A 13625-nucleotide genomic window follows, 5' to 3' on the forward strand; every position below is an offset into this window, starting at 1 on the left:
AGAGAATGGATATACCTCCACTAATTTCTCATATCCTTCAAAACAGCTACATGCAATTCAGGATTTTGTTAAAACCTAAATATATAAATTAAGGTGATTTTCAAATAAGAAATTTCCAGATGTTAGAAGTGAACCAGGTAGAAGAAAAGAGTAAGATGCTGATGGAGATGATAAATGCATGAAATGCACTACTCTCGAGGTGCAGCTGTGCAGCTGCTACATACTTAGCTGTTGTCCATACAGAAACATACATAGCCTAGGAAGCATTTGTTAAAGATGCTGTTAAAGTGGAACCTGATCTGAAAATCTCTGTTCAAGAGCATCTGTAAAGTGCAAAGAATGAAAATATTTTTTCTAAGCACATAAGACTTTTAAAAATAATGTCCTTCTATGAGGGGTGGTTTTTACAGAGAATATTATGCTGATATCAGATGACTACACACTGCTGTCATCAGCTAAATGTCCCCTCCTTTGACTTCACCCAGTTCACGGCAGCATCAGGCATTTCTGAAGATGGAAAGACCTTTCTCCTTTTTTCTCTCTAGAACAACGAGTTATTATTATCCTTACTAGCTGGAAACAATGTGCATACAGCAGTGCCCTGAGGACAAGAGATAATGAGATATTCCCTGGCCTGTTTGGGGGTGGTGACTTTAAAATAAATTTCAGTGAAGAGAATAAAAGGCAGATCTCTTCAGACGTGTGTTTGATGACCTAAAGGGGACAATATTTAGTACTGAGCCAAACATTCTCAGAAAACAGAGTACTTGAGGTTGAGGAGTGAGCTGTAGGATTGAGAAGCTGAAGTCCAACAAACATTTTTTTGGACACTGGTGGATTTTGGATTAGGCTGTCAGGTAATGGAATATTATCCTTCTTGGTGAAGCTTGATAGCATAAAAAAAGTAATAGGGCAAGATCTGTCTCTGGCTGGGATATTTGCGTGGATATAATATCTACTCTGAGTAACAACCTACAGTCAGAATAAATGGACCAAATCTAATATTAGTTATAGGGTAAGATTTACTTATTGTATGATACAATAATATTTCATTAGAACTCTGAGAAAGAAATGCTGGAATGAGCTCTTAAAATCTGATTTAAATAAATTACAGAAGCTTTCATTTAAAGTGGAACAGTCTCTGGCTTTCCTTCACTTTCTGTAAAGCTGGATTAAGGCAATGTGGAAAACAGTAAAATTATACACACAGATTAAATCTGCAAAGTATTTTTTTTTAAATCGAAGTAATTTTCCCATATTTTCTCCATGTTACATCCAGATCTCTTTTCTAAAATCTGTCATCAACTGTTGTGAACACAATATGAGAACAGAGCCATAACATTTTAAAGCTCAGTAGTCCAGTCCAGTCCAAAATCTGTTTCAGCAACCCCACCCAAACAGTAATGGCATATGAATTTAATATTAGAGCACAGATAAGAGAAAAAATAATTGTAACTTTATTGACTACCATCCAAAGCAGTGCTATTAAGACTATTAAAAAGTAACTCTTCTTCAGTAAGGGTTTGGTTTGGTCTAACCCATGGTTTCTAGTAAAGGAGGAAAAGGCTGCCATGTCACTGTTCAAGCGTCAGGAAGAATTAACACTATGGACACTCCCATCTGAGGAGGGGGGAGTCCCAGTACTAATAGTCAGCCTGAGGCAAGAAACATCACTGGTAGAATAAGAAAACAACCCCAGTGATTGGTAAATCAATCAGCTGGAAAACTCCAGCACCATTTTCTAGAACTCTGTGCAGGCTAAGCAGACACCATGGATCAGTCACCCCAGCTGCCTGAATACCAGCAGCACCAAAGACTGACTGTGTGAAGAGATGCTTATTCTCAAAATTTTTCTTTCAGACACGAATTATCCTTCTGAACTGGTGTGCTTGGTTTCTGAGGATGAAAAGACCAGGGGAAGATAAAGTGCGTCCTGCCTGTCAACATAAACAGCGTCGCTGCAGCCTGTCCAGTGTGGAGATGAACACTGTGAGTGGACAGCAATCCAGTAACGGGAATATGCTGTACATCGGGTTCAGGGGGCTGGAAGGGGTTCACTGCACGCCCACCACTGATTCAGGTGTGATCTGTGGGAGGATGACCTGCTCACCAACAGATGAAGAAAACCTGCTGCACAGTGGCCACCCCTCTGAAGGTGACCCAGATTTGGCTAAGATTTTGGAAGAGGTCAGGTACATTGCAAACCGATTCAGAGACCAGGATGAAGAGGAAGCCATTTGCAATGAATGGAAGTTTGCAGCCTCTGTAGTGGATCGGCTCTGCTTGATGGCCTTTTCAGTCTTCACAATCATTTGTACAATTGGTATTTTAATGTCAGCACCAAACTTTGTAGAAGCTGTGTCTAAAGATTTTGCTTAACTCCTAACTAAAACCTGCTTCTCTGAATGGTATGTAGCAAATAAGAATGTGAGGTCTTTTGAACGCTTGTTTTTAATGAGTATAGTGCTTCTCATTGTCTACTTTCTTTTGCCTCCCTCTCTGGTCCTGAGTTCCTTTTGGAAGAGTGGCACCATTTCAGAAGGGAATTCAAGAGTCCCTCTCTGGGCTGTGTCTGTGCAGCTCCTCCAAGCACTCTTTTGTGAAAAATGCCAAGTGGCTGCAATTCCCTTCAGAATGACAGGGTATTGCACCACCATCTCTTACACATGTTCGAACTGGCTGTTACAAAATAAGAGGTAGGCAGTGCCAGAAATGTTACTTCTTCCAGACTTTGTTGTAAAGGACAGCACAGTCCATCTTAACTATTTGAATGAGTGATGGCAAACACTATGTTTAGGAGAGGATTAAATCCAAATGGCTGCTCAAACAGAGAAAAGGGAGAAATATACGTAGCTCTTCAGCTCCTCACTCACACCCAGTCAGTCTGTAACTCCCTCCATGCACTGTGCATACAACATATATGATTCTCAGAATTTTGAATTTGTCTGAGACACTAGAAACCTGAAAGTTCAGAGGATGCACCACATAACTTGTCCTTCCATATCTTTCTGGATTTGACCTAGAAATTTGTCTTGAATTCTTAAACAGGCTTCACAGTAATTGTTGCAGTGTTGACTACTTCTTCCTTCTCCCCAGAAAGGCATTCTTTCAACTGATAACCATTTTAACTATCAAAAAGAAAACCAATTGATTTAAGATGCCTTCATCATGACTTGTTTAAAAAAACCCAACCCCCATGCTTGTCTCTTTACTGTTAACCGGATTCCAGTGTGGAAAAAGTAACTCAATGTCTTGTACAGGCTTAAGCATAAATGAAGAATCTAAAGCAAAAAAAGCCATTAAATCCTGAGATCAAGGTTTTCATTTAAAAATTAAGTGTTTGATCTGTTGTATACGTAGCCTTTTATAGAACTCTTTCTGTTGAGTCAACGTAATATTGTCTTCACAAGAAAATGGCACCTTTTCTGCTCAGTCTATCATCAGATAAGTACTAATGAATAATAAAGCTTCTTGATTCTGATATAAACTATTAACTGTATAAATACATATTTATATATACACACTGCATATACATTCAGGGAAATGCAAATTCTCCTAAGTCTAGACAGACCTTTGCAAAGGCAAAATAGTAGTTCAGCATTTTATCTTATTTTTGATTCTGAAATTCTCTTGTCAAAATATGCTTAGTTTTGATGTCACTTTGATGTCTGAATGAAAAGGGCTGAGCTGAGAATACCAGGACCTGAAACTCTGTGCGTACAAAACAGCTGAGAATTAGTCCCTTCCTAGCACACCAGTGTTCCTAACCACTGCTGTAAGTGGTAAAAGATGTGAGAGAGGATTATTTTAGCATTGGCTGCTTCCTTTATCCTACAGAATCTAAATTTTTTGGCTGAGGTCTTCAGAAACACAAACAAAGGCCTGTTGTTGTACCATGTTTTTACTGTGAAATAAACTCAAGGCCTCAGTTTATCTCTTAAGATCGATTAAAATAAAGTGGCTGAAATGCTTATCCTCCCTAGGTAACAATTTCCTTCTCAGAGTCTGCTCCCTTGAAAGCAGAAGAATCAAATTTCATGTAAAGCAAGCCCAGAGTTGCCCCAGATACCATTCTTCAGCTGATTGAACATCTTATACAAGCACCTTTGTGCCTGAGATAGGGCAGGAGGATTGAAGGGAAGGCAGGCTATTTCTCAGTTTGTGAATTCTGTTTTCCTGAAGGTGCATTTAGAATCTCACACTGCAAAGACATGAGCAAAACATTCAAAACCTTCTTGTAACTTCATCCTGAAACCATGTGTCAGAATTACTTGTGAAGAAGTTATGTTTTCCGGAACAACTATTAAGAATAAGCCATGTAATAATTCGTGCAAGTAGTTTCTAGATTGCATATGAATGGGAAACTATGAATGCAAACTCTGAAATGTGAGTTTTGTTCATTTGTGAATAACGGCACATATCACCTGGCATGTGCTCCTCTTCTGGGTAATCTTTCTAGGCTAGGCTTCCTGATAAGAATGTTGATTTGCATTGGTATTTTTTCTTGCTGCAAGTATCCCTAAATAGCTATGTAGTGTGTTCCATTTAGGCTTTGTAAAGTTCTGGGGTCCTCTTGGAGAATAGCTTTTCAAAGAAAAATATGAAGACTTTTGAGGACTACTTTGCACAATGGGACACAACTATTGCAATCATAGTACATGATGCATGTGGTATAGGAAGCATGAGAGTCCTCCTCTTTCCACCCAAATCTGTTTACAGTATCTGTAGAAATCATCTTTCTGAATATAGGAGGATGGAGAAAGCAAGTTACAATTTGACAGTAAACTTCATCTTCAGTGACAGACATGCCTACCCTTAAAAACAGGAGAGTTTGGCCTTACGTGAAGTCCTGCCGGAGTCTGTCACAGTGAGTTGGTAACACTGTCAGAGAACTCCAGGTGCTGACAAAGAGGCTGTGAGAAACCAGCATTCTGCCCACACTGCCTTTATCATTGGCAGGGTAAACGAAAATGCACCATGGGGACAAGGGAACCCTCACTTTCCTACCGTTGACACAACCTGTAAACATTTGGTAATAAGTTTATTATACATTTTAAATATAAGAGCAACTCCTCCATTATGTTATTTGGCACCTTTGAGTTAAATTTTCCTGTAACTGAGCTGAGCAAAATCGGTGTGGTTCTTGTCAACTTGTGTGTGTCCTAAATATATTTGTGTATGCAAACAATATTTTGATCTAAACGCTGTGAAAAAAATATTTATTTACAATTCTGGGCATAGAGATGGAAATTAAATACTCTATACAGTATGTGTATACAATATTAAAGACTACATATTGATGGTAAAAATCTGTTATAATCTTAAAGAGTCCAGAGAAAGAATAAGAAGTGGTTCACCACAACTTAAGCTATGACTTACCTGACAAATTCAAAAGCTCACTCTAGAGCTCAGGTGTCATGTACAATACTATGTGTGAACAATGTATATTACTTTTTCTGTTTTTATATTGAATTGTATTGAATATTTAAAAGACTTTTTAATACTTAAAAAAAATTATTTAAGTGTTAATGCCAAAAAGGTTCCAAACATAAAATTTTAAAAAGTTAGTTTTAAATACAGATAAATTATTTAAAAAGTATTTAAAATATTAAATTATTTTATATAGGAATTGATAATACAATGTAAGAATTTTTTAAAAGATTTTAAATTCTCTTTACATTCTCTAGCTGCAGGATATAGTCTCAGTTCACCTGTGACAATTCAACTCTTCACCTTCTTTAGCAAGACAAGAAGGTAAACCAAAGCCCCAGATTTTCTTTCCTTTGTTTTACTATTTTTTACATTAAGAAACATTGCAAAAAGGGCATTAGAAAGAGATGTTACATCTGTCAGGTACTGATTGTCATATGAGTAACTCAATACCTTTTCAGTCCAGTACAAATAAAAGATTTAGATCAAGAGACTTTTGATTCTTTTTCATTTTGCTAAGATGGAAACAAACTCAAGTGGTAGAAAACAGGAATAGCCATCAAAGGAAGAAAGATGTCTTTGGCTATATCAATCTGGGATGACAGAGTTCTTTGATTATTAAATATACATTCATATCCTCTTGCCAACCCGTCCCACACCGAACATATATTACTTCAGTCTTACATAAGCGATCAAAGTTAACTGAGTAGGACTGGAATACCATGTAAATTTTGGACTGGCCTCAATGCCATTATTAATTTATTTTTTGAAGTTTAACACAGAAGAGAGAAAGAACAAATCCATACCAGCTGAATAAATAGTTTTGCCAGCTGCAAAGTTTGTTTGTTGGCTACTGTTGAAAAAATATCTAATCAGCAGACTATCCCTCAGATGAAAAAGGATGTGTCAGTGTAGTGTTTTGCAAAGAGATGAGTTGTTCTGCCCACATGCTGAAACAGCTTCCTATCTTTACAACACCCCACTGAGCATGTGCCAGAAGTGAAAAATCAAGGGTTGGTGAACCCAAGACTTTATTCTCTTCATGCTTCCCTAAGTAAGGAACAGCTGATAAAGACCAGTTTGGTCCAGGTCACCACAACCCAGGCTGGCCCTGGGGAAGAGCTGCCGTAGTCGCCATGTCAGATATTCAAGTATCTGCTCAAGTGAGGCTCGTGCTGGTGCTGCTCACTCTGCCAGCGTGCTCCACCCTTCTCCTCCAGTGCTGAGGAGCAGGACAGTCTGTGTCACACTTACTGCTAGACTTCAACTGGGCCAACAGGTTCAGTTTAACACACACCAGGCAGGTTCCTGGCACTGTCTATGGACCCACCATCACACACACTCCATCTTGGAAGCCTCTGTGAGCGGGGATTAAAATCAGAGCACTGTGTGCTCCTGCTCTCAAGCATCTGGGTGGTTCAGATGCAGACTGAGAGCTGCTGGGGTTTGGGAGCTTATTCACGAGCAGACCCAATGGCATTGCCCTGTGGGTGGGAATGCCCATCAGAGCACTGGGTCTTGTGACTATAGAGATTAACAGTATCAGCCATCCAGTTTTAATCCTCAGTGTATCAGGATGTATTTTACTTCAAGAATACTGATTTCTTAGTCTAACCTCATCTTAAAAAAATCAAAGGCTGTAAACAGAATCTTCATTTACAACAAATTTAAGGTGGTAATCAAACAGGATCTTAACAGCACTACAACCACAAATGAAAGCCTTCTACTGTTATCTTTTTTTTTTTTAGCATTGCTTCTGCTGCTTAAGAGAAAACCTTAGCATTTATGTAACCTTGATTTATGCTATTAAGCAATTTGCAGATGATGGCATAGAGAGAGAATAAACAACAATCTCACACTCCAATGAACACATTCAAAACTGCAATTTATTCACAGAACATGAAAGTATTCTGAAGTAGTCTGAAACTTAGCATCAGTGAAAAGATATCACTAGTAAATCACCAGGCTTTCAGAGCTGCAGTGACTTGTCCCTGTAATGATGCTATACAGGAGTAACAGTTTAAACTTCAAAATAATTTGAACTATCTACTTATTTTTACCTTTAAAAACCCCTAACAAAACCAAAAGCCAGCAGAAATTTAACAACTGCAACATGATATACTGCTACTCTGGAAAATGTGTACATCTGTAAAGGCTTTCCTCTTAGCTAAACAATTAAGGACATAACCCAATGCCTCAGTGCCTATGTAAGGCAGAGAAATCTTTCTACTGAGTCTGAAATTCTGGGATCAAGATCATATTCAACAAACCTCACAGTTATAATTTATGTATTATTCTGGTTCATGGTAAGTATGCAAATGAATAAGAATAAGCCAAATATTAAATATTTGTATTAAATTTGTTTTAGGCTAAAGAAAAAAATCTGCATGCCAGAGCGAGGATATACACACAACATCCCTAAGACAATATTATCTTACCTCTCAGAGTACATGTATTACTGTGAAATATTTCAATAATAACTTTTTTCAATAATAACTTTTGTTCCTATAAAATAATTCCAGTTTGAGATTGCTTTTGCTAGCACAGCACATTCACTGCTCCCTGTCCTTCTTCCAAATTCTGGCCACATGAAACCTAATCAGCCGACTATTTTGATCAGAAGAAATGTTACAGGACTGACATTCAGAAAACCTGTGTTTTACCCTTGACTTAAATTTTCTGACTTGTCAAAAGAAAATTTGACATTATTATGCCAAGTTGTGCCCCAGAAGGAAGATGCTTCAATGGGAAGTTCATGCCAGCCCTGCAGTGCACAGATGCCTGGGCAGTAGAGGAGGCCTTCCCAGATGGCAGCAGTGCATTGGCAGGGCAAAGCATGCTCCCCCATCTCTCCGTGGGGCATGGAAAGTGAGTTCTGCTGGTTCTTCTGGCTATGCTCTGCACCAGGATACAGTGAGTATATGCTGTCTTTACTGGTCAGTGCTTAGGTCAGCTAGCAAGATTTTATTTCTTTTGATGAGGTAACAATGTAAAATACTTGGGAATTACAGGTTTCAATACACTCACACAGCTCAACTGGTCTTCTCCTACCACCATCAGAAACTGTCTTAAACTGGACTAAGCTGAAACCAGGTTAGCAATAAGGACAGCGGTTGTAGTTCTCTCTTTGCTAACCACTTTTAAAACCTATAGAAGTTAATCTGCTGCATCTTTCTCTGCAGTCAAGGTTAACATTCATTATGTTTGCAGTTGTCAAAGTGGTGATACTTTACACTTATACACTGTCCATGTCATTTATAATTGAAAGCATCTTGCAGTGAAGAGATGAGAAACAAAGACAAGAAACCAAAGTATTGTACCTTTTAAAATAACCTGTGAAAGACAAAAAGGGCATATGAAGGCCTGGCAGAGGGTGAGTGGAGGCAGGTTTGATATTATCATCAAAAGAGAGCTGTGACATGTCATCAGTACCACTCCTGCACCCCAAAGCCCAGAAAGCCACCAGTGTCTCTCTGACCACCAGCAGCTGAGAAACAGCCTGTGCTTTTTGTGCCAGGTGGGGCTGAGAGGGAGCAGGTCCCCACTGACTGGGGACAGACCGGTCACAGAGGGCCAGGCTTCAGTCTGGGTCCTTAACATACCTGTGCTTCATTTGTGATGACTGCACTTCATTTGATGACACACACAGACAGGTCTAGAGCTCGTCATGGCTTGAAGCACCTTCATTCTTTTTATCTAACTCCGAGAACTCCTCACTGTCCTCCCTCTATTTCTACATACACATATAAAGTCTGCTCCTTCAGGGAAACAGGGTTGATACGAAACATATTCAAAGACTTAAATAAACATTTGCAAAATATTCTGAAAAATTTATGCAGAGGAAATCTTTGTGTTACCTCAAAACCAGTATGGTTTCTGTTGCCAAAAATATACTGGAATTCCTAGTTTTCCAGTAGGTTTCATTTGCAATAATATGCCAAGGTTTTTATTATGCCAGCTGATAATGGAATGGGGGTAGCAACCTTCTTGCTGAAATTTCGAAGCAATCTGTGTGGGTTGAATGAGGTATAAGTGAAAATTCCTATGGCCAGCACAGCTTTTAGCTGAGCACACTGCAGCATGTCTTCTAAAAAAGCTCACTGTTCTTTTGCAATCATTTAATGGATTGCTCCCTGCACCTAACAGAAGCCAACCCATAATGAATGGCACTGCAGACATCTAAAGTGCCCAACCACAGTTCTGCTAGACTGGATTCATGCCCATTTATTTTCTCTTGCACTTTTCCTACTGCGCTAGAAAATATCCTATCAACTTGGAGCAATAAAACTAGTACAGTGCAAATTCTGAGATTTGTGTCTCCAGACATTGGCTTTATCATTTTAACAGTAATCCTATATCAGTGTAAATGACAGGAGATTTAGCCCAATATTATATACAAAACACATCTTCACTTTGCAACTTCCGCAAATTCAAACCCTTCTGTCCCTAGCTCCAAAGACCCAAAGAAGAGTGGTATCATGTCTTTGCACAGCAGGCAGAGCAATAATGGCAACAGAAAAATGTTTTTCCCAAGATAAACAATGTCAGAACTCTTTGCATAAAACCAGTATTTGTCACCTCTGTTATATAAACCTTATTTAGACCATTTGGGCTCAGGAACAGTTTAATTTATTTACCAATCCTTTGACATTTCAGAGATGGCTCTTTTCATGTCACAATTTTCTCATTAGTATGCAGTGTGTTTGGTCAAAGAGCTTTTGTTACTGACAATTTTCCTACAGGGCCTTCTTCTCCAGTGAGGGTGGTGAATGTTTTCTCTTGAACAGAGCTAGTATGGAAACTGCAATAGTCCTTCCGTAGTGCCACCAACTGTACAATTGATTTGGAAAAATAATCTGGATTGGGAAGCACAATGAGGTTATGGGTACTCCTGTACTCTCCTCAGACAGCAGCAGAACTGATTTTCCCATTCACCTGACAAAAATGAAACACTTTAACAAACTCACTCTTTCTTCATTTACCTGACACACATGCATATGGTCAAAGATTTGCTTAACTGTTGTAGCAGGAGTGAATACCATAGACTGTAGCCCAAAGTGTAATTATTTTTACAGGATTTTTTTAGGTTTAAACTGTCCTTTAGCCTAAATGCTGAAATCACAGAGTAGCTAGAACCCAACATATGTGAGAGCAGACCGAAGCTAGAAAAATACATGTACTTGAAGAAGCTGGTGAAGCGAGATGTATTTTTCAACACCAAAGTAGTTCACAGGAAACTGTAAGGCAGTAAATTTTCAGTTCCCACACTACAGAGGACTCAATTTGCTATTCTGTGACAGAGCAGAGCATGAGCTCTTGCTGAGTCAGAAAGCTGCCGAAGCTGTGAGTGTGCAAGTGCTGGTCTGTGTGCAGGCACAGCGAGCTGTGCTGCCACTTGCTACGAGCCAATAATCCACAAGGAGCAGGAAAAGACTAAGCAGGACTTCAGTGAAAGCAAAACTCTGCAGGGGGGACAGCCTGCCCTTAGAAAGACAGCAGGATCAGTGCCTTGTACAATGTTTGTTGTTTTCAAGTACTATATCCATGTAAGTTTTAAACGGTTTCTATCAAAAGTTCAGAATACCACGAAGACCACAAGTTTAACAAAACCGATGTCCAAATACAGGTGAGATTTTCAAGAGCACGTGGCAGATTTCTAGATCTCAATACTTTTCCATGAGTAAGTAGGAAGGAGAAGGGAAGAGGAGAAGGAAAGAAAGATAATGGAATACAGTAAGGATCTGAAAATTAGAGTCTTCAGAAGCAGATATACAACCTCCTGAAAAATTGTATCTGCAAAAATGTTCAGCCAACAAGCTCAATGATAACAGTTTGCTGAAGAGGTACCATTGAGCTTGTGAGTAGGATGACAGGATTGCCCCATGAAAACCAGCACAATCTTTCTGGGAAAAAAAATCCTTGGAATTATGAGGAGGTCTTTTGGGGTTTTATTTGCAATATTTGTTTAAATTATTGCCCATATGACTGTGCCTAATACTGATTAAATAATTACTTCTTATTTTACCCAGAAGCTTGTCTAAGTTGCAAGGCAAACTGACAGAACTCTGATTCTACAGAGGCAACAAGTCAGTACCAAGGAAAATGTCCCTCCTGGAGATGTGCTCGGGGATATGTGCACTCCAAGCCTGAGCAATACTTACTGTCAGTATGTAAACAATTCTTTTCAGTGCTTGTGTTTGGGGAAGAAATTCATCCTGTCCCTCTTTGCAGTCCTGCAGTGAGCACAGACAACCTCTTTTTGATGATAGCAATTCATCCTCTAACCTGGTGTACCTGTTCTTCCCCCATTGCCTTCACTGTAATTGATAGACAGATATGGCCCAAAATGACTTGTATTTACACACAGATTCATAGAAAACCTGCATATGGTTCCTGGTGATGTTTATTAGCTCCTCACGCTCCCTGTGTGAGTCAGTGGCATCATATTTAAAAGGGCAGCTGCTGGGCAATCAGATCTCCTGCTTTATCTCTGGGAAAACACTTTTAATCTCTGATGAGAATATCCTAATAAAATATAGTAGGTGTACTGATAAAAACGGAGTGTCTATACCATCATACAAAAGAAAGGGACTGAGTTTGACTTCGTCTAAAGCTCTCATAACTCTCAGCACATTGTTTACAGGCAGAGCAAGTGAGTAGGAGTGCTCCTGCTTCCAGAGAAGAGCTAAGTATAATAAATTTAGCAGAGACCGATTACTGACTGGCTTCCAGATACTACTGCATTATAAATAGCTGACTTTATGATACTAATTTATTACTGTAAGCTGTGTATGCCTGAACAGAAATTCACCAATTTATGAAAATGTTGGAGAAACCAGCTGATTTCACCAGGAAAGGATGCAGGTTGGGGGTAATTTAAAATACCTCAGCATAAAAATACAGACTGTGCATTAAAAAAAGAGATGGCATTGTACCATTTCCATGTGGAATACCACAGACTGCATGCAAAAGAAACATCATGAGGGTGGAGCAATATGGCACAAGTACAGTGTTATTAACCTGAAAATGTCTGTCGCCTATGCATGTGAAATATTAGCACCAAGAAGACACTTAAAACATACAGAATAGGGTTTTTTTGTCAAAATATAGATTATTTATAGCATAAAACAAGTTGGTATTATAAACATACAAAAATAATTTGGGCAGTAACAATTACTTTTCCACTCTGTATAAAATTCTGCCTGTACCTACAGCTGCATTCTCCATTATTATGCTTCCCAGCTGCCAGCAGTCCTTGCTGGAGTGCCACGTCTGTGAAGCACTCCCAGTGCTGATGCATCTGAAATGGCCGAGTCAGCTCTCAGCTCTCACAAAAGGATTGCACAACCAAACACGCAGCACATAACACAACATGCCTGGAGCTGCAGTTACCAAGGCGTGATGAAGTTATCAAGGAAGTTAGAAGAAAGGAATGGAAAGCACATGAATTTCAAATTAAATGACAAACTAAACACTATACTATGATCCAATCTGCTTTCAGAGTTATCTTTTTCTTTATTTTACCATTTCAGGAATTTTCTTATGACTTATCTGAGTTACACCTAGCCTTGCGCCTTCCAAGAAAGCATCAGGGTCCCCTACTAAAAAGAATGGTGAAAATTCAGCTGTAAAAGAGATGTGGAGCAGGATTAAAATGCTATTATAGATCTTTAATAACCACAGGACCTCAAACATTAACACTGAGAGATACCAACACATAAGAGAGAAAATCTTCCTGTAGGAGTTGTCAAGCTTATTATGAAACGCCTTGACCCCAGCCAATCCTCCCTCTCTCCCTCTCCTCCCACTCCAGTAATTATCTCAAATCAACAAGACAGTGAATTTAGCTTGTAAAGTTAACAGGTCTCCAAAAAAGCCACTATTAGTCTGTCTAACAGCCCTTCAGTTTGCTTCATTGCTGTCTTAATGAGAGTTTCCTGTTCTGGCAATTACAGAGTTGGTTAAACAGTACATATGTGACCCGGCAAATGAAAATCTGTAATTGTTATATTTTCCTCAGGTAAGAAGAATAAAATGAAAATTTTTGAGATACAAATCTATTCCTATAATTCTTCAGTTTAAAAAAGTAGTTTCCATGATCCTGAAAAAGCTTTATACGTTCCGCAGACTTGTAACATACTCCTCGTGTTATCCATGCGTGTAGTATTTACTGCACAGTAATATCTGGATTTTAT

At 38.9% G+C, this 13625-nt stretch overlaps 1 protein-coding gene across 2 annotated transcripts in view; it reads left to right on the forward strand.

The window, feature by feature from the left end:
* CHRFAM7A (CHRNA7 (exons 5-10) and FAM7A (exons A-E) fusion) overlaps positions 1 to 5923 on the forward strand; it is a 38096-nt gene extending 32173 nt beyond the window's left edge. For both annotated transcript variants that reach the window (XM_032122819.1, XM_032122818.1), the window contains one exon: positions 1861 to 5923. In XM_032122819.1, the coding sequence (XP_031978710.1) occupies positions 1861 to 2379 (519 nt within the window). In that variant the 3' untranslated portion in view covers positions 2380 to 5923. The remainder of the gene's footprint in view (positions 1 to 1860) is intronic.
* Positions 5924 to 13625: the final 7702 nt, after the last annotated feature.

The sequence above is a fragment of the Corvus moneduloides genome, chromosome 13 (assembly GCF_009650955.1).
Source record: "Corvus moneduloides isolate bCorMon1 chromosome 13, bCorMon1.pri, whole genome shotgun sequence".
NCBI lineage: Eukaryota > Metazoa > Chordata > Aves > Passeriformes > Corvidae > Corvus > Corvus moneduloides.